The sequence below is a fragment of the Apodemus sylvaticus genome, chromosome 6 (genome assembly GCF_947179515.1).
Source record: "Apodemus sylvaticus chromosome 6, mApoSyl1.1, whole genome shotgun sequence".
NCBI classification, from domain to species: Eukaryota; Metazoa; Chordata; class Mammalia; order Rodentia; family Muridae; genus Apodemus; species Apodemus sylvaticus.
In genome coordinates, this window is record NC_067477.1 from 93,873,196 (window position 1) to 93,894,640 (window position 21,445).

The 21,445-nt window shown below is 45.3% G+C and overlaps 1 protein-coding gene across 1 annotated transcript in view; it reads left to right on the top strand.

Annotated features, from left to right (window-relative positions):
* The window catches only part of Tpo (thyroid peroxidase), a 60,735-nt gene that overhangs the window by 33,646 nt on the left and 5,644 nt on the right, over positions 1-21,445 (top strand). Inside the window, exons 6-13 of the mRNA XM_052186738.1 lie at positions 1,066-1,272; positions 1,627-2,133; positions 4,661-4,919; positions 6,503-6,673; positions 9,914-10,151; positions 11,942-12,150; positions 13,916-14,086; positions 20,260-20,391. Of these exons, the coding sequence (XP_052042698.1) occupies positions 1,066-1,272; positions 1,627-2,133; positions 4,661-4,919; positions 6,503-6,673; positions 9,914-10,151; positions 11,942-12,150; positions 13,916-14,086; positions 20,260-20,391 (1,894 nt within the window). The remainder of the gene's footprint in view (positions 1-1,065; positions 1,273-1,626; positions 2,134-4,660; positions 4,920-6,502; positions 6,674-9,913; positions 10,152-11,941; positions 12,151-13,915; positions 14,087-20,259; positions 20,392-21,445) is intronic.

The window sequence follows — 21,445 nt, forward strand, 5'->3', positions numbered from 1 at the left end:
AGCCTTTTCTTTATTGTTTTGTTTTGTTTTGCTTTGTTTTATTTTGTTTTGTTTTTTGAGACAGGGTTTCTCTGTGTAGTTCTGGCTGTCCTGGAACTCACTCTGTAGACCAGGCTGTCCTGGAACTCAGAAATCTGCCTGCCTCTGCCTCCCATACATGTAGCCTTTTCAATTCTTAATTTTATTTTTTTTCATTTCTTGATTTTATTCTTTTTTTCATTTCTTGATTTTATTCTCGTTTTTTCCTTTCTTGACTTTATTCTAACATTAATACAATTTTAGTGGGTATACTAATACAGATTTTAAATCTTCAGTTCTGTAGGCCAAAAGTCTAAAGTGTCTAAAGTCAAGGTATTGCAGGACTGTGTCCTTTTGGGGGTTCTTGGGGGGGATCCCACTCCTTGACTTTCCCACATTTGTTTGTGGTTGGGGTGCTGAGCTTCAAGCCCAATGTTTTACACATGCAACACACGACAGATACTTTTACTACCGAATATCTCTTTTTTTGGGGGGGGGGGGTGGATTTGGTTTTTTCGAGACAGGGTTTCTCTGTGTAGCCCCGGCTGTTCTGGAACTCACTCTGTAGACCAGGCTGGCCTCGAACTCAGAAATCCGCCTGTCTCTGCCTCCCAAGTGATGGGATTACAGGCGTGCGCCACCACCACCCCACTACCGACTATCTCTTAAGCCTTGTCTTTCCTAACTTCTAAAGGCTACTCATGGCCTACTCTGTGGCTCCTCCAACAAAATCTACAAGGTAGAGTCTATCCATGTCTTCCACCCCAAGTCACAACTCTCTAACAACGGTCAAGAAGGCTCTCGAAAATTAAAGACCCATGTGTCCAGACTGAATATACTTGGAAACCGAGAATAATCTTTGTGTCCAAGCCCAAATGGGTCTGTCTTCCAGTTCAGCTCTTCCAATTATAGCCACAGCAACAGGTCTTTCCAGGGCTCTCCAGAGCTGTGAACAAGAGCCTCACCATGAATTTAAGACCCCAAGGTCTCCATTATTGGCCACGGTGCAGTCTAACTTCACCACTGCAAGCTAGTCTCTTTACCCAGGTGCGGGAGGTGACAAGACACGTCATTCAAGTTTCAAATGAGGCTGTAACTGAAGATGACCAGTACTCTGATTTTCTGCCAGTGTGGGGACAGTACATCGATCATGATATTGCTCTCACACCACAGAGCACCAGCACGGCAGCCTTCTGGGGAGGTGTCGATTGCCAAATGACTTGTGAGAACCAAAATCCCTGCTTCCCCATACAGGTAAGGGCCCTCAACACTTCATTGATTATGAAATGGCATATGACTTTTAAAACATTAAACAGAAAAGCTTGAAATAAAATGCGAAGTCTCCTTCCCATGCCCTGTCCCCAAGAGCTTCGTATATATACTCCTTGGACATTGAATGGACTCCTGTTTACAATACCATTTTATGTGTGGGACTTATCCCATAACTCCCAGACCATGCTGTGTACATGCTCTGAACCAGGGATTGTCATTCAGCAATAAGTATTACCCCTTGCCCATCACCTAATCGAACACAAATTTATTTTACGATTTAAGATTCTAAAAGGACCCAAGAGCTGGAAGTAACATCTAGTCTCCCCTTTGCCACAGCTTCCCTCAAACTCCTCAGGGACCACTGCATGTCTACCTTTCTACCGCTCCTCAGCCGCCTGTGGCACTGGGGACCACAGAGCGCCCTTTGGCAACCTGTCTGCAGCCAATCCGAGGCAGCAGATGAATGGTTTGACCTCCTTCCTTGATGCTTCCACTGTGTATGGAAGCTCCCCTGGCGTTGAGAAGCAGCTGCGCAACTGGAGCAGCTCTGAAGGGCTGCTGCGTGTCAACACTCTCCACCTAGACAAAGGGCGTGCCTATCTGCCCTTTACATCAGCATCAGCCGCCTGCGCTCCCGAGCCTGGTGCCCCACGCGCCAACCGCACGCCCTGCTTCCTGGCTGGCGATGGTCGCGCCAGCGAGGTCCCTGCCCTGGCAGCCGTGCACACTTTGTGGCTCCGCGAGCACAACCGCCTGGCTGCGACCTTCAAGGCCATCAACACGCACTGGAGCGCCAACACTGCCTACCAGGAGGCACGCAAGGTGGTTGGGGCACTGCACCAGGTATGTGCCTCTGTGCATGGGCAGTATAGACAGGAAAAAGTAGATGCTCCTAAGATGTGTCCGAAAGGCCAATGTGAGCACACCCCAGGGATGTGTTAGATAGGGTCACCACAGGCTCACCAGTAGCTTCCATTAGGAGCAACATGGGCTTTTTTTAGTTTCTGGCAGGATCACCTTGGGATATTCAAGTGGGTACTTCCAAAGCACAAGTTTATGTGAGCAAACCATTCTTACTAGTAGGAGACTTCTTGTGGCTTTGTTATCCAAGCACTGGGTCATCTATAGTGATCATAAGACACAGACCTCTTGCACTCACAACCATACCCTGCTGTAGCAGTCCCGTCAGTGGGTGCCGCCTGGTACTTGGAACTCACAGAGTCAAATAGATTATAGCTCCACTGCTCTTAGTAGCAGCCCTGTGAGGTAGGTATGTAGCTGGATTCTGCCTTATTTGTGGTTTTGGTAATAATGAAGTTCCTAATCATTCTGTCACGTTAAACAAAAGTTAGTTTTCAGATCTTTGCATTTTAATTCTTTTTAAAAATCAAAGGATCTAAATGGAGATTCCTATTGGTTTTTGATCCATTGTGCAAGAGAAAAATCATACTAAAAATCAAGGCAGTACTGACTTCACAGTCTCCCTGGGTTGTGACGGAGGATTGATTCACTTTATACTAACCTTCTTCCCACATCAGGTTAGAACAGGCTCTGTGCTGGGGCACTTGGCATCATGCCTGTGTCCTCACAGAAGACCCGGTGGATCTTGCCTAGCAAAATAAGAAGTGAGCCAGGTCCTCCTGTTACATTGTTGCAGGGGGCATCCTGGAGTCACTGACCTACTGTGGGCTCGGGCACCTGAGGACCAGGCATTAGTCTTTGTGTTGCTGGGAGTGAGGAGAATAAGAAGACAGAGGACACGAAGACAGGCAGCACTCAGGGTTGGACCGTCTTCACCAACCACACAGGAGTCAAACACTACAGGGCCCCATACGGTGCACACTGGGTGTCTGTCAGCTCTGGTTAAGGGGTCCTATGCACGGTATATACTGTATATGAGCTCAGTACTTGTGTGCTTCATGGGTCTGCTTCCATTTGTCAAGTGTGTTTAAATGGCTCTGTGTGTCTGTCCTATGTGTATGTTTCCGTAGTGATTGTATGTGTGTGCACCCATTTATATTCCTATGACTGTGTGTGCCTATTCTGTGCTGGGTTAGATAAGAAGGTAGAAATGAGGCATATGAAACTTCGAAACTGAGGCTCATCATAAACTCTGAGTGCAAAGTGCTTCACTGAGCAGCTCTAATTTTGATTGGCAGGCATATACAGACAGATACTTTTTGTTCTTTTAATCACCTTGGGTACCCTTAGCAGAACCTCATATTGGTATCTACGAGGAGGGCAAAACCAAAACAGTTTTGCATGGTAGCTTTCTAACATGATCAGAGCCTCGAAGCCCTGCCATTTTCAGAGATCTGGTCAGACATTGACTTCTTTGTGCAGAGTGGGGTGTCAGTCCCTGGAAACCGGAGCCCCCATCCCCAAAGCTGGCTATCTTCCCCTTGTCTTGTGAGATGAATCTGGGGTGAGTCTCTCCCTGGTCATGACTTCCAGACCTGGCCAATGGTGAGTTTAAGTTTGTTTGGTGTTTCCCCTGCTCTGATCATAAGCCATGGGGACAGGGATCCAGGAAGGCTGCTCCGTTCTTCTTTCCTGGCAGCTGGAATGTGCTGGCAAGGGTAGGTGCCTCGTGAACATGCACTGAGTTCCTCCAGAGGTGTGAGTCTCAGGGATCATCCCAGAAGTATCTGTCCCCGCTGCCTCCTTTAGGGATCATATTGTCTAAGTGAGGGTTGGCACATCATCCAAAGAAGGCCCAAGGGGCTGCTGCACACAGACCCACCACTGGCCGTTCACATGTACAAAAATGCTGTGCTGGATGAGGGCCCTCGTTCCATGTTTCTCCTTAGTAAAGTTCTACAGTATTTGATGTGACAGTCACTGGGTATGTCCTTCCATGAGCTCAGTAGTTGTAGATAGAGGGTTTAATTCTGCATATTGAAGAACTTAGCCAGCCTGAACATTAATCATCGAGTGGCCTATTCTCAATAGGAAAGTGCTAATAACCTCAATGAACAGGAAAGATGCTCTCTAGATTTATGCATCCTCCTCCTCTTCCTCCTCTTCCTCCTCTTCCTCCTCCTCTTCCCCCTTTTCCTCCTCTTGTCTCCCCCACCTTTCTCTCTCTCTCTCTCTCTCTCTCTCTCTCTCTCTCTCTCTCTCTCTCTCTCTCTCTCTCACACACACACACACACACCTTCCTGTGGGTTGTACTCTTTCTTCATGGGCTGTGAGCTATGTTCTTTTTGGGGAGCCTCATGAATCCTATGATGCTCTATCCTAAGGATGCCCAGGCAGAATTCCTCCTCCCTATTGCTTAATCTTTAACCTTCGGTTGACCTACAGGTATCCCTGGGCTGTGTTGAACACTGTCCCTGCTCAGAGAACATCTCTCTCTCCCTCTCTATAGATCATCACCATGAGGGATTATATCCCCAAGATCCTGGGTCCCGATGCCTTCAGGCAATATGTGGGACCCTATGAAGGCTACAATCCCACCGTGAACCCTACCGTGTCCAACATCTTCTCCACTGCTGCCTTCCGCTTTGGCCACGCCACAGTCCATCCACTGGTGAGACGACTAAACACTGACTTCCAGGAGCACACAGATCTCCCCAGCTTGCAGCTGCACGACGTCTTCTTCAGACCATGGAGGCTTATCCAGGAAGGTATGCCCGTCCTCCTGACTTAATCCTACAGCTAAGCACAAGCCAGGGGAACCCACAGGAGCCTTCACCTTCCAAGCTAATGCTATCTAATTTATCAGTATTTAGAGGGAATAAGTGTATTCAAGGCCTCTTGCCCATACAGGTGTGTGTGTGTGTGTGTGTGTGTGTGTGTGTGTGTGTGTGTTTAGGTACATGTGTATACAACTAGAGGCTGAAATCTCAGATGTCATCCTTAGGAAAGCAGTTCACTTCCTTTGAGAAAGGGTCTTGAATTGACCTGAAGTCCACCAATGGCCAGCTAACTGGCCAAACGACAAGCCACAGGAATCCCTGTCTTTGCCGCCCCAATGCCAGAATTACAACCGCACAACCATCACACCCTACAATTATTCTCCTGCGTTCTAAGGAACAAATTTGGGTTCTTGTGCTTGTGGTGCATCATATCACACTTTACTGAGCCATATGCCCACCCCGCCCCCCCACTCCCAGTCCAGTGTTCAAAGCATTTTTTAAAGGGTGACATGTTTGTGAGAAATGCCTCGATGCACATCTGGAGCTCTTCAGAGCTCAGGATAGATTATCCAGGTAGAGAACACTCCTTGTGTTTGTAGACAGAGAAGTAAAAGGGTCCTGGAGGCCGTGCCTCATAGACAGAGCTGTCATTCCTTAATCATTAAGCACTATGCCTGTTCTCTGGTGAGACCAGCACTGTGAGCTGTGGGGTGCTGGAATTTGAAAATAAAAACAAAACAAAACAAAAACAAAACAAAAAAACAGGCAAACAACAATAACGACAACAAAACCCCGCTACTCTCTGGTTCTGCTCTGGAGGACAGTTTGCAGGCTTCCCCACAGTTTTCGAATTCCTCATCCTCCCACACCCTCCATGTTCTTCCTGTCCCTCTGATGATTTCTAACCTGTCTCAAAAGTAGAGGCAGGGGCAGGTTGGAGGGAAGAGATGGCAGCAGCTGACATTGTTTCCCCTACCACTGGTGATCACACTGCTTTCATGCAGAGCATGAGGAGAGAGGTTTGGGGTCATCCCAAGTCACGCTACCCAGTTCAAAATGTATCATACATTTGCCATTGTGTGAGATGGGGCGGGGAGGGGGAGGCAACCCAAGGCCTCTCAGTAGATGCTATTGCACGTAATTGTGGATTCATGCAGCTAAGAAGGACAAGACCTGAGAAATGATACTGCTTTGCTTTCTTTGAGGCCTTCTGTGAGGATGGCCCAGAATTCAGTGGGTTATGGAGCAAGGTTCTTGAGAAACTGAGATTTTACCAGACCAGGCCACATCTTACTGCTCCAGGCAGTGGAGGCCAGTGCATATTTCCTTTGGCTCTAAACATTCTGCTGCTGGGAAATAGATAATGATAAATCTGGGTGATGTGACCCTGCTTATATCTAGTCTCTGAGGTGCTAAACCATCCTTGGCCCATGGTTGCTATTAAAGGCAGTGTCCTAAGGAACCTGGAAATCTTGGGATTGTGTAAGGTAATTTGTTAATGGTTTATCCTGTGTCTCCAGACCTCAGCAGGGACCTAGGGACCTCTCTGACTTGAGCGTGATGTCTTTCAGGTGGTTTGGATCCAATAGTGAGAGGCCTCCTGGCAAGACCAGCCAAACTGCAAGTACAGGAACAGCTGATGAATGAGGAGCTGACTGAGAAGCTCTTTGTGTTGTCTAACGTGGGCACCTTGGATCTGGCATCATTAAACTTGCAGAGGGGCCGGGACCATGGCTTACCAGGTTTGTCAGGCCTTTAGATGGTGGATCTCAGTGTGTGCTGAAGGAAGGATGATCTGGGTCAGTGAGATGTCTCGTGCGCTGTCAGCTTCAAAGGAATAGATTTGTAGATTTTGTTTGTTGATTGTTTGGTTAGTGTTTGTACTTTTAGACAAGGTTTTGCTATATAGCTCAGAGTAGCTTCAAACTCATGATCCTTCTACTCCAGCCTCCCAAGTAACTGGAATTATAGGTATGTACCTACCAAGCCTGTAACTAACTACATAGTTATGTGTAAACTGACTACCCTCAAACTCCACATAAGGGTTTGTGTCTCTATCTGTGATATGTGTTTGAGATGTCTTTTCTAATGTGTCTCCTTGTATTCTCTGGGGACAAGTCTACAAAGGACATCTAACTACAGAACCACAGAGTCTATCCCAGGACCCTGATGGAGTCAGCTCCAGAGAAGTCTGTGGAGCACCAGGGTTCTCCAAGAACTACCACATTGATGCCAGGCCTAACCCAGAGGCCCACTCACAGGGCCAGTGGCCAATGTCCTCTGACCTATGGATGTGCATGAGAAAAGGCCCTACTTACAGGTGCTCTGACCTAGGCTGCCATTCAGAAGCTCTGACTGCACAGTGCAATGCAGTTGGTAGCATCCTTCTGAGTCACTTTTCCCTCACTGCAGCCTTCAAAGGGACTGTAGCAACTGGGGTCTGGAAGACATGTATACACTGGGAGGTTATTGAAAGGGTCCCTTCTGCCCGTGTTGGCAGGCCACATTCCTTATGTGTTTCGCCCTGAGCTCCAGGTGCATTGGTTTCTCCTAACTGTTGAAGCATACATATTTCTGCTGCTTACAGCCCCTGAGAAATCTCTCTCCCAATATTCAAGTGTAATTCATCTACTCGTTGAGTTTCAATTATCCTGAAAGTAAATGATGCTTCAAGTGGATATTTAATGAAGTAACTCCTATATTTCCCCAACCTCTGCAGTAAGCAGTGGGAATATATGTTTTCATATAAATCAAATTCACTGATTTTATTTTGCTTGCCATGAGATTACAGGATCTGTGAGGGTCTGGCCTAAAGCAGTCTGTAATGGAGTCAAAATGCTATGGGAATTGTCAGGACTCGGGAGACAGGAAAAGAGAAAGCTGTCATCTTGTTTGATGACTCCTGAGAGGCATGATTGAGGTGACCCAACTGGAATTAGAGATCAAAGAGAGGACTTCCCAATGTGCTACCACTTACCAGGTCCAGCTTTGTACAGCAGACACTGAATGGAGACAGAGCAGTCTTGTTGACAAGGAGACTCCAGAGCCATTACTCTAAAAAGGTGATATGATGTTTGGCTGTGTCAAATATCAATGCAGACACACACACAGAGGCACACACTCATACACACACACACACAGAGGCACATACTCATGCACACACAGGTGTGCACTCACACACACAAGCACACAGTCATACACACACACAGGCACACATTCATGCACACACACACACACAGGCACACAAACACACACATCAAACACACAGCTTCATTAAACAGACCTCAACTTCTCCTGGATCAGAATAGAGGGAACTGCCATCCTCGAGCTCCCCACCAATACCATCAGATGGCAGCGCTCACAAACCACAGATTTTAAATCTCACTGGTGATTCTTCCTCACTTTGGCTTTTGCTTGCTGTAACCTGTTACCTCTGTGTATTTCCCTGCAGTTAGATGCCCCCACACCCCACCCAATGTCTCAGCAAGGCTCTTGTTACTCCAGCATCCCTTCTCAGACTATCCAGAGATGCATGATCATTTCATACCTTATTCACACATGGGGTTCACCATGAGTCCCCAAAGTTTTCATCCCATTAATACCTCGTCAGCCCTGTGAAGAGCTGGCCTGGTCCTCAATACATTTCTCTATGTGTGTTTATACAATGTGTGCTGAGGGTCTAGGTGCAGAAGGCAGTGGAAATAACACAAGGCAGACTCTGACAGATGGAATGCTATTGGCAGGACGGACAGGCAAAGAGAATGACAAGGAACTGTGCTGCCCACTGAGTGCCTCAGGGCAGAGTCCCAAGGCAGACTGTGGCTGGCATTTCCCATCACTCTCAGGAGGAAGAGAGACTTCTAGAAGTCCTGATGAGGAGGATGAGGCCAGAGGCAGCCTGTAAGGAGGGTGCTGTAAGATCATGCCATGTAGCCAGTGAAGAGAGCAGCCCAGCAAAGTCAGAGCACTACATGGAGAGTCAATGAGGACTGAGAGATGCTGGGACCATGAGGTCAGGGATGGGCTTTTCCAGCAATGATGAAATCATCCTCAAACGGGTAGAGACTCTGCAGTATTAGAGACAGTCACACAAGGAAAGATAGGCACGTACGTATGTGTATCCTGTGTGTGTGTGTGTGTGTGTGTGTGTGTGTGTGTAAGAGTGTGTCTGTGAGTGTATATAAGTGTATCTGTGTAAGAGAATGTGAGTTTGTGAGTGTATAAGATAGCGAATATGTGTATGTACAATAGAGTATGTGTATGTGTGTGTGAGTGAGGGTATGAGATAGTGTGTGTCTTATGTAAGTGTGTGTAAGAGAGTGTGTGTCTATCTGCCTGTGTAAGAGAAAGGGTGTGTCTGTGAGTGGATCTGGGTAAAAGAGTATGTTTTTATGAATATGTATGTGTATGAAAGTGTCTTGGGTGAATGTGTATGTGAGAGTCTGTGTGTGTGTGTGTATAAAAATGTCTGTAAGTTTGTCTACGAGAGTGTGACTATGTTTATGAATGTATGTGTAGAAATGTCTGTGTGTGTGTGTGTGTGAGAGAGAGAGAGAGAGAGAGAGAGAGAGAGAGAGAGAGAGAGAGAGAGAATCCTATTGTGCTCTTGTTCTCCATGAGCTCCCAGGGTCCTTCTTTAGCATCCACAGCTCTGGAAACAGTGTGACCTGCCACCAGAGTTCTGTAGGGTAAGACTGCTCAGTCAGTACAAGCCCACTGAAGTGTTTTGACTTGGCACCATTTCTAATTCCAATTCACCCCAAAACACACTCTTTATAAGAGCTTCAAGTCTACATGGTCTCCATACATTGAACTCCATAGTGCTGAATGTCATGCCAAAATAGCAGGGTCGTTCTGCAGCAGGGACAGCAGACTGGGCTGTGTCTCTGTAACCCTGACTTCCAGGGGTCAGCAGAACCTATGAGTAGACTGGGTGAAGCTTAAGTCCCTGTAAAGTCAGACCCATGCTCTTTCTTGTTCAGGCTACAATGAATGGAGAGAGTTCTGTGGCTTGTCACGCCTGGAGACACCAGCTGAGCTGAACAAGGCCATTACCAACAGAACCATGGTCAACAAGATAATGGACTTATACAAGCACGCCGACAACATTGATGTCTGGTTGGGAGGCCTGGCTGAAACGTTCTTGCCGGGGGCCCGCACTGGTCCTCTGTTTGCATGTATCATTGGGAAGCAGATGAAGGCTCTGAGGGATGGGGACAGGTCAGTACATGTGGCAAAGTATATGTGGTATGCACTCTGGTGATCTTGGACAGGTTTTCCTTCAAATGTATCATCTTTGACGATAAAATGATGTTAGCACCGCACAAAAGGACCACAAGACATATAGAATATTTTATTCACTTAAAAACATGACTATTGTTTTGCTATATTTCTAGTCATGTGGATGAAAAGGAATGTAAACGAAACCCAAATTGTGACAATCGGCATCTTCCACTTTGGCCACTCACTGACACGTGGGCACTAAATTGATGGACTTGCCTTGATGCAGATGCTAGTGCCCAGGAGCAGTCTCCAGCCGAACAGACTCAGCCCCACCTCCTCACCATGCCTCCACCTCCAGCCCCTCTGTTGCCTGCCCTTGCACTTCCTTGTTCCTCCCTCCTCCTTCTTCCCTCCTCCTTCCTCCCTCCTCCCTCCTTCCTCCATTTCAGCCTAAAATTTTGAACTTCATGCACCCAGAGGTTAGGGAAGCAGAGTCATCTTTGCACCTCTTCATATGATGCCAGATAGTGATCAGCAGAATATAAACCATGAATCAGTACAATTATGGAACCATACACTAAAAGACAAGGAAGCATTTCTTTCTGGTATTTTTTAAGTAAGCAATTGTTTTGTTTGTTTGTTTATTTATTTATTTATTTATTTATTTATTGTATATGAGGACGCCACAGCTGTCTTTAGACACACCAGAAGAAGGCATCGGATCCCATTACAGATGATGGTTGTGAGCCAACCATGTGGTTGCTGGGAACTGAACTCAAAACCTCTAGAAGAGCCATCTCTCTAATCCTCTTTATGGTATTTCTAACAGTTCCCACTTACTGGATTCTCTGTCTGCCTGCCTGCCTCCATCCATCCCTCTCTCCCCATCAGAGTGCTTTTCAGGCATAGCTCAGATTTTAGCCACCCTTTGTACTATTTTCTTTCCTTTGCTAGAAATGTTGCCATTAATTTCTGGGATACAGTATTTCTCATACCTGAGGCACGTGGAAGAAAACCTGGAAGTTTTTTCTTCCTTGAAACTGTGTCTCTAGAAAAATGATGCAGCTTGACATAATTAGGACACAAGGAGACACAAACTTGGGAGGCAGCTCATTTCCTAAGCTCCCTTGAGTATGACATGGCTTTTAGGTCATATTCAATGGCAAAGTCCAAGAGCTTCTGGCAGATGTTGGAGTGATGCTGAGACTTTTCACCCTAGTGCTTATGACTGGAGGTCTCCTAAAGGCAAAACTCCAGTCAACCAACTGATATAAAGGAGACTCCTTCTCATGCTGTCAATTACAACTGGGGTCCTTTTGCAGGTTTCAGCTCCTTCTCCCATCCTAATGGAATGTGTTTCCAAGTAGGAATGAACACACTGTTTATATGGTAAAGGGCTGTGGAAAATGGGAGCTTTGTCCATAGTGATAGTCTGAGAACTAACATTATTTTCTTTCTCTTTGATGTCCCTGGCCTGGAGGTAGGGATAAGAACAAGACCTTGGTCTTCCAGTGGCTGACTCTGCTGTTGCTATACTTGTTTCTGAGGCAGGAATATACTCATACAGACCCAGGATAGCCCTTCCACTACAAGTTGATCAACTTGTGGTCCATCCCACAGACAGGCTCACACCCTGCTTTTCTCCTCCATGTCTATGATGCCTGATTCTCATAGGCCCTGTGTGCTGTGGCTACCCTATGACAGGATTCTCCATGGGGGTATTGAGTGCATGAGGAAACAGAAATAGCAGAACATGCCACCCCACTCACATGCCCTCTCCTGTGTAGGTTTTGGTGGGAGAACAGCCATGTCTTCACAGATGCTCAGAGGCAGGAACTAGAAAAGCATTCACTACCTCGGGTCATCTGTGACAACACTGGCCTCACCAGAGTACCTGTGGATGCCTTCCATATTGGAAAGTTCCCCCAAGACTTTGAGTCCTGTGAGGACATCCCTAGCATGGACCTCGAACTGTGGAGGGAGACCTTGCCACAAGGTAACTCCGAGCCTCTTGTTATTTTATTATAACATTAAAGTCAGTTTAGCCTCTCAAAGAGGCTGATTGTAAACCTGTCCTGCTGAGAAAGCACTGGCGAGACTGAGCCTTGTCTTCTCCTGTAGAATGGTAGCACCCCAGCAAGACCAAAGAATCGGAGCAGAGGTCTGCTACAGTTGGCAGGCATATGTTCCATCTAGGTTTATACACTGTGCTTGGGAACTGCTGGGAACTGGCAACCCCCAGATTCTCCTCCTGTCATGGGCTCTATGCCCATGAGATCTGAGCATTGCTCTAGAGTCTTGGCACCATGGATGAGTACAGAGCCTCCTGGAATCCTGCTGGCTCAGTCTTCCTGGCTAAGCCGCAGCAGATGAGCTTTCATTTAAGAGCAAGTAGTGACGGTCATTTGACAATATAGAAAAGAACCTGGAAAGAACCCAGGTATCCCTCAACGGAAGAATGGCTGCAAAAACTGTGGTATATCTACACAATGGAGTACTTACTATTCAGCCATTAGAAACAATGAATTCATGAAATTCTTAGACAAATGGATGGAGCTGGAGAACATCATACTAAGTGAGGTAACCCAGTCTCAAAAGATCAATCATGGTATGCAATCACTAATAAGTGGATATTAGCCTAGAAAATTGGAATACCCAAAACATAATCCACACATCAAATGAGGTACAAGAAGAATGGAGGAGTGGCCCCTGGTTCTGGAAAGACTCAGTGTAGCAGTATAGGGCAAAACCAGAACAGGGAAGTGGGAAGGGGTGGGTGGGAGAACAGGGGAAGGGAAGGGGGCTTATGTGACTTTTGGGGAGTGGGGGTCCAGAAAAGGGGAAATCATTTGAAATGTAAATAAAAAATATATCGAATAAAAAAATAATTAAAAAAAAGATGTAAAACCAAGCAGGGACCAACAGATTCCTGATGCTTAATTAGCAAAGTAAAGGTTCTCACCCTGGTTTTAGTTCTATACATGCTTACGACAGACTAAATTATATCTCATAAACTGCCACTGACTCAAAATATATATTATTTTTTGCATGTATACATGTGTGTGTGTGTAGTGTATAGATATTGTGTGGATCTTGCATATGTTTGGATGCACATTTTGTGCACACGTACATCTGAAGACCTGAGGCTGACATTGAGTTTTCTCAATCTATATTCACCTTACTTTATTGAGGCAGGATCTCACTGATTCTAGTGACTCCCTGATCTGGCTAGCCAGGTTGTTCTGAGAATTCCTTGTCTTTGCCTCTTGTGGGTTGTGGCCAGATTACTATTTTATGTTGTCTCTGGGTATCCAAATTCTGATCCTCACACTTGCATGACAAGCACTTCACACTGAGGAATTTTCTCAACCATGCAAAGTGTTTTCTCTTTCACTAACTATGACATCAGATTTGTGCCATATAAGACTTGGCTCCAAGTGGGAGCAGAAGAATTAGCTACATAGCAGGCATTTCTTCAAGGCCTAGAACCTGTTTGCAGAAAGAAACACAGGGATGCATGTTGTTCATGCCAATTGAGAGAGACACATAGACAAACTTATTAACCGCTTCCATCCCAGGCCAAGAAATGATCAAGGAAACCTCTCTGCAGCCTCCATCTCCAAATGTTGTGCTGCGCGGATACAGAGTATTGGGGTGTAAAGTTTTAATGAAGAGGTACAGCTCTGTCCATAGTGGGGCTGGTGATCTAGAGTCTTTTTTCCTGGTGGCTTCACTGCATTTTGACCTTCAACATTCCACAGATGACAAATGTGTCTTCCCAGAGAAGGTGGACAATGGAAACTTTGTGCACTGTGAAGAATCTGGGAAGCTGGTGCTGGTATATTCCTGTCTCCATGGATACAAGCTGCAAGGCCAGGAGCAGGTCACATGTACCCAGAATGGATGGGACTCAGAGACTCCTGTCTGTAAAGGTCAGTGGTGCCATGTGGTGTGGTTAACAGTAATTACAAAACAATCTGCTTCCCTGTGAAAAAATATCAGATTCTTTACCAAAACATTCTTCTGAGCACAGGTATCCCTAGAGCTGGTCTGGCACTAAGGAGAAAGACTATCTCTCTGTTGCCCGCATTTCATTGCTTTCTCCAGATGGCAAAACCATGGAGACAGTCACATCAAATCTGGACTCATGGTGATTTAGGCAAGGAGGAAGAAAAGGAGCTAATAAGTTCTAGATAAGGTTATGGACAGAATTTATAGCCCCTTTTCCCCCAAATGAAATAGCAGAGAAGATTCTCACTTCTGGTACCCATAGAAAGACCCAGAACTATCACACCCTTGAACACCACCTTCCCAGCTGTGTTCTCGGCCTCCTCAGGCTCAGGAAATCAATTTCCTGAGAGCAGAAGGAAGCGGGAAATCTCAGGTCCTGCCGTAAGAACTCCCCTAACTTCCTCTACCCAGTTCTCTCTTATGACTCTGCAGAGTAGGAATCACCTCCAAGATGGTTGGGAAGTTGACAAGAGTGTTAGCCTCTTGTGGAAAAGTCTGAGTCCTGGGTTTTATCTGCAGAGAGACAAGTCTGTGAGAAAGGATACATCCAGGCTCTAGTTCTCTGCTAATGAGACTTATTGGTACAGTAGGTAGCATCTTCTGTTTTACTTAAAATCTGCCTCCTATAAGTAGTACTTCTGCCAGGGGTATGGAGCAGTGAAAGAGGTCACAGTGGCCCTGCTTTTAGAGAGGATATATTGTCTCAGTGTCTGTTAGTCACATCAGTGATAGACTCCTGAATAGAAGACAGACCCTGCATACCAAGTGGTCCCATAGAAGGAGTGGATACCAGAGCCAGCCTTCCATGGCCTGCTTACTATGGGAGACATTTAGCAAAGTCTCCTAATACAAAGGTGATTTCATGAAAGAACTTGGCTGGTTTGCAAACAGAGATAGAATCCAAAGTTTTGTTTTCTTTGTAAGACCTATGGAAAGCTGGTATGACTGTGAACATGCCAGATACCTCTGAGCTCCCACATTCAGTGTCTGAGGGTGAGCTTTAGTTTACATCTCCTTTGCCACAAGGATGAACATTTTATTTTAACTTTGAAACCCAGGGTGTTTTGTTCTTGAAAGGTTATGATGCTAATTACTTGTAAACTCAGAATGGTAAAGAGGCAGAGGGTCAAGTCTCAGCCTTGGCCATGATTGACTCCTGTGTTCTATACACCCTGGCAGACAGTCTGGTTGGGTTCTCCCAGTGCATAACTGTAGTCTAAGAGCAGGACAAGGAAGAGAGGAAGCAGAGATAGAAAAATGGCTGGCAGCATGGTGAGCCCAGGAAACAATGGGTCTGAAACCTACCAGGTAAGAGATGAAAGCAGCTGAGAGAATACATCCATCTGACCTGGATCCTGGGATATAAACCAACAATTCCATTCTCCCAGGCTTGTGCCAGTAGAAAGTGGGCTGTGAAGGCCCAGAGCTGACAGACTCCCAGCTCGGTTTTGGATCAGATCTTGTTCAACAGTGGGCCAGGGAACAAGACCAAGGACTTTATCACTCAGAACTCAGAGATTCTCTCCCAGAAGACAGAATGCCCATGGAAAGAGTGACAGACGCCCAGATGTTCTATGAAGTGGCAACATCTGTGTGCAGGTGTTGTTTCTGACAGCTGCTACTTTGATCACTCTGAATTATCACATTTTGTAGTTAATCTTCATTAACATTATGACAAACCTCAAAGCTTTCATGCTGGTTTGGCTTAGCAATTAAACAAGAAATGCTCACTTGACTAGGAAAGCTGTTTCTCCCCACTGGTGGTATCTCTCTAGGGTGTGACCCTCAGGGTTTGGCATAGTGATGTTCTATGGCTGACCAGCCTAGGCATAGTGATCTCTTAATTTGTATACCTTACTTCATTTTGTTTAAAAAACCTGAACTTCTATGTCCTCAATCAGGCTGTTTGCTTTAGGTTTTATGATTGCAAGGAAAAGCTTAGCTAAGAAAAACTCTACATGTGCTCATTCTTCTTGGGTGAACCATGCTGAATATAAACAGACATAACAGTTCTCAGGGCTCCTCTCTGATGAAGTTTAAAAGTAGAATCCTGCTTTCTCTAGATTGTTTTATGTCATAGAAATAATTGTTTTTTTTTTGTCTCCAGCCAACATCTTTCAGCTGTTTTTATCCTAACTTTTTATTTCAAGAGTCTCTAGCTCTCTAAAGTTAAAGAAGTTGTGTGGTACAATGGTCAGTAGGGACTAATGACTTAGTGACCATTGGCTTAATTTCTAAGCTTCCCAGGTTCTTTGAATTAAAGGGGCTTCAGGTGACATGGCCTCAAATGCAACAAGTGAGCTCATAGTGTAGACTCTGTGAGCAACATCCAACATCCTCTTTTCAGACCAGCACCCTTATAGGGCCAACAATTCTGAGATTAAATTGGCATTGTCTCTGAGACACTACAAAGCCAAGTGTGAGGAGTGAGGCACCCATTGAGCAGTACTGACCGCCACCTCTTTGCCCGTGCAGTAACTCAGCAGCTTCATACCAGATTGGCTCTTCCAGAAGCTAATTACTCTGCCCCTTGAGGTCGGCTTCCTCCTGCCTCCAGCTCTTCATGTACAGTGAGAATGGTCATGGAATCCAGCTCATTGGTTGTCTGTTTAAACTGATTGATAAGTGCACAACACCAAGAATGAGGCCTCGTGCCCTTTAAGCACATCATGAAATACCATGCTGAATACATTAAGGAGGATCTGCTAGTACTTTAGAACCAAGTTTACCCAAGATACACCACTGAACACAAAAGCAGAAGTGGCAAAGAGGTATGTCTAAATGAGAATCCATTCTGATTTGTTTGGAAGAAATGGTACCCATTTATATGGGCTGGACACATAAAGGTCTTCATGAGCTTACAAAGAGCATGGCAGAACTGAGACTTTATAACTTTAAGTGTTTCTACACAACAACATGGGAAGAGATAATGAAGAGAGATTGCTAGTTTTATGAACACAAATCCATGTTTTCTGCCATTTTGTTTTCATAATATTTTTTACACAAATCATGGAGGTACATTGAGGAAACCTTCTAGGTACAGATATGCTTACATCTTCAGATGTCTTTACTAAATCTTTCCTCTACCTATATCTAAAGAAGTAATTTCAAGGAAAAACCCAAGCCTTTAAAGAATGATAGAGACTAAGTATTTTTGTAGTGACCTGGCATGAATATGTGCCAAACCAATCTTCAACCAGTTGCAATCAACATGACTGGCTACAGAAGGGAGAACTACAAGATTAAGCATTTGATATTTAAAATCCAATGAGATTATTTTTATCTTCTTTGTTCAAATGCCATTTAGCCACTGAAATCCATCTATGATGGTTTAAATGAGTTGAAACCTATACTTTCAGGCATTTGAAAGTACTACTCAGGGATGCTGAGGAGATGTGGTTTTGGTGGAGAAAGCATGTCATCAGGGATAGGCTTTGAGAGTTCAAAATCTTGTGCCATTCCAATTTTGCTCTCTGGTTCAAGGGGTGAGATCTCAGCCACCATGCCTGCCTGCTGCCATGCCATGATGGACTATTATCTGGAATCGTCAGGACAAATAAACCTTTCCTTCAACAAATTGCCTTGATTATGGTATTTTATCACAGTAATACAAAAGTAATGAACACAGATGTTTTAGTACTAGAAATGAGCTATTACTATGCCAGACCTGAGCATATTCGGTTTTGGAGGAATGTCGAAGACCTTGGAACTTAGGACTAGAAAAGTGGTTGAATCTTGCAGTGTGACTTAATGACCTTCCTACTATGATCTTAGAGGATAGTCATCCTGAGAGCTCTGTGGAGTGTGGAGGCCCATGTCAAAAGATTGTAGAGGAGAAAAGCATTGGTAACTGGGCTAGAGACTATTATTGTGAGATTTTGGTAAAATTGTAGCCACTTTCTGCCCTTGTCCTAAGAACTTGCCTGGGAATAAATTTAAAAGTAGTGGTTTAATTTATTTGTTGAAGAAGATTTTAAGATACCCTAATATTGATTCTAGCAAATGATTATTGGTAATCACTCTTATGCATGTCTGTAATGAAAATGAGCAAGAACAAAAAGAAACTTCATATGTGACTTGGGGCTCTAGAGTCCATCGCAGGCTGGTAGGAAACTTTCCAGTGTTATCCACATGGTTCTAGATTGAGAATCATGAAAGATGTGAGAGTAAAGAGGTCATGGAATCTTCCCCTACAGTCTCAGAGAGTCACTGAGGTCAGACAGTGTGGCAGGGGAGTCCCTACATGAAGGTCTTTAAGAGAGCAAGAGGTCCTAAGAGGCCATTGCATGAAGCTGTGAAATGAAGCCTGTCTGTTGGTCTGTCTCTTGCTACCTCTGTCTTTGTCTCTCTCTCTGTCTATCTCCCTCTGCCACATGTGTTCAACTCTCCTTGGCAGATGCTCCATTGCTGTAATGTATGAAACATCTTGTTATCTCTACTACAACACAGGCTTCATTTCACAGCTTTGATATGTTACCTTAGCAACTTGCCCTGGGGTTGAAACTTGACATACACATGATGATCCTCCACAAACAGTGAATTCAACTGTGACCAAGTACTCAAATGCCCAAGACTATGGGAGATATCTCATCTAAAATACCACATTCCACTCTTGCTACCCTGTAGGCTGATAGCCATATCATAATTCAGAATGCAAAGTAGATCTGGCCTCCAGCTTCTCCCAGCATCCCTCAGTCCCTACCTATTACAGAACTTGCCAGCCGGGGACTAGACTGCCCTTTCCCCCAGAGACCCTTCCCTATATAATTCAAACATTTTAGTTACCTACTCTCTCTGCCTCTTCTTTTGGCATCCTGGGTGCTGTCCTTGGCTTCCCTGTCTCCCTCCTAAGAGATAAGCACATCTATTTCTATGTCTGCTTTCAGGAATAAACAGATCTGTGAAGATATGTTCATGGTGACCTGAGACTCTACTGCTTTTGAATAAAAACAAAATCTTATCAGACACATAACACTTTGATCTTCCATTCTGGCTGCACTAGAGTTCTACTAAGGTAGCTAGCCTCAACATGTTTTCTTTTTCCTTCCTAGGAAGCACAAATCTCTACTCAGGGTAGACTTGCTGCACACACCTCAGGGTTTATAATCTGCAAGAAAGCCCAGATTGTGTATGATCTCACATTCGCTAGCTCCTAGATTGACTTCAGTTTAGAATAAACAGGAATTGTTGTGTCTGAGATTTACTGTTGTCTACAAGAAAGTCCAAGTCCTAAGCATCAGAATCTCAGGATGTAGCCCTGTTTGCAAATAGAATCTTTTCAGAAGCTTCCAGGTGGCCCTCAGCCAGGGTCCAGGGTCCTTACAAGAAAAGAGACAAGGACAGCTAGAGAGAACTGGGGAACATGACAATAAGTCTACAGGATGTGACACATTCAGAGTTGTTCTGGGAGAAGAAAACGAAGAACCTCTGGGGAGACACTGTGCTCTGACACCTTCATTAAGCTTCTGGCCTCCAGAACCGAAAGGGGACCGGTTCTAAGGCTCTCTGTTTGTGGTGACTCCTTGAGGCAGCCACAAAAACAAAAACAAAAACAAAAAAAAAAAAAAAAAAAAGCATACAGGAAAGGTAATTATAAGATTCCCTGGGATGCATTGAGAAGGAGAGAAGGGCATAGTATCTATCTGTCATCCATTACCTCCCTCAAGTACAATGTGCCTCACGCTGAGGCAGAGCTAAGTCTACAGTAACCGTCCGAGTCTTCATACAGTGAGGCAGAGATGGCACGTCTGGCCCTTATGCTCAGTGACTCATGCTCATAAGAAAATGGCAGTAGAGGCTAAGCAGAAGCCTGAGCATCAGCGGAAGCAGGGACAAGTTAGAGCATGAACCACAGGAGTGGCTGAGATAGGCCTGACCACAGAACCAGGACTAAGGCACTCCACGGGTGCTTTGTGTTAAGTACCATGAATACGAGGTAGCCAAACAACATGGAAAGTGACAAGGCTGTGACACTGGTGTCCTTGGGACCAACCATGGCCCTTGGTGGCCTGGAAAAGGAGAATCTGGTACGTGGAGCTGAGGACACGACACGGGCTCCTTCTTCCCTGCTACTGATTGTGCATTGTTCCTGCAGATGTTAATGAGTGTGCAGATCTGACACACCCACCTTGCCACCCCTCTGCAAAGTGCAAGAACACCAAGGGAGGCTTCCAGTGTGTGTGCACAGACCCCTATGTGCTAGGTGAGGATGAGAAGACCTGCGTAGGTGAGTGGCTCCCTTGCAGTGCCGGTTGGCCAGTTTCTTTGAAATAAGAAAAATACCATGTTTAAGGTTCTGAGACGCTAGCTATGTTTCTAGAGAGTGACCCCAAACTTTCGCAAGTGCTAAACTGAGGCTCACCCTGCACAAATAGCAAATAGACAATGAGATCTGGAGAAATTCAGGCACTGACACTGTGACAGCTTTCAATAGCATGCCCGAAACACCTTTTGATGCAAATCCTGCCACAGAGTGTGTAGAACAGAATCTGAGGCCACTTCTGTCTGCATTTACCATTGTAAATTCAAGAAAGCTAATTCAGAAAGAAACCTGCCAAAGCGAGCTGTGAAGCGCTGGAGTCAGCATCCTGATTCCCTACAGGCCCAGGAACATTGCTAACCTCACTTCATCCCATGAGAGCGCTTCAAGGGCCAAGAAGAAAACTCCCGATGCTGTCAGTCAGCTAAAGGGCACCTGTCTGCAATTCTAATGCTTAGCCCTGGGGTGTCTTCAGAATTCCTTTCTGAATGATTAGCCTTAAAGCCAGAAAAGTGTTGAGAACAGGGTTTCTTCATTTGATGTGTTATCACCAAAGAGCACACGTTCCAGAAACACAAGAGATGGACAATGGCCCTTGTAAGTGTGGGACTGAAGGTCTTAACCAGGCTGAAATTGATCAAGTCATCCCAGAGTGACAAAATATAGAGGTTTCACCTGTACAAAGGACTCATAGAGCTGAACACAGGGCACAGGCCGAGTCCTGAGACTCTACAGTCATGCACAGGACAAGGGACAGTAGGTGGCCTAATGCACTGCCAAGTCCACACTAGGGAAGGATAGAGAGATCTTGGTCAGGCAGTGTCCAGGAAAGAAGCCAGGTAGAGAATGAAAGTGGTCTAAATAGTTTTTAATAGAAATGCTGCCAAATTTAAACCCCAAGGGGCAACTTTAAGAAACACCGGTGTCCCCAGCTTCCAAGAGATTTTCAGATTCTAGAGAGACAGAGAACAGCTGGGGTGCAGGTGCCAGCTGGAAAGCCAGTCTAAGCTACCAGGCCTCA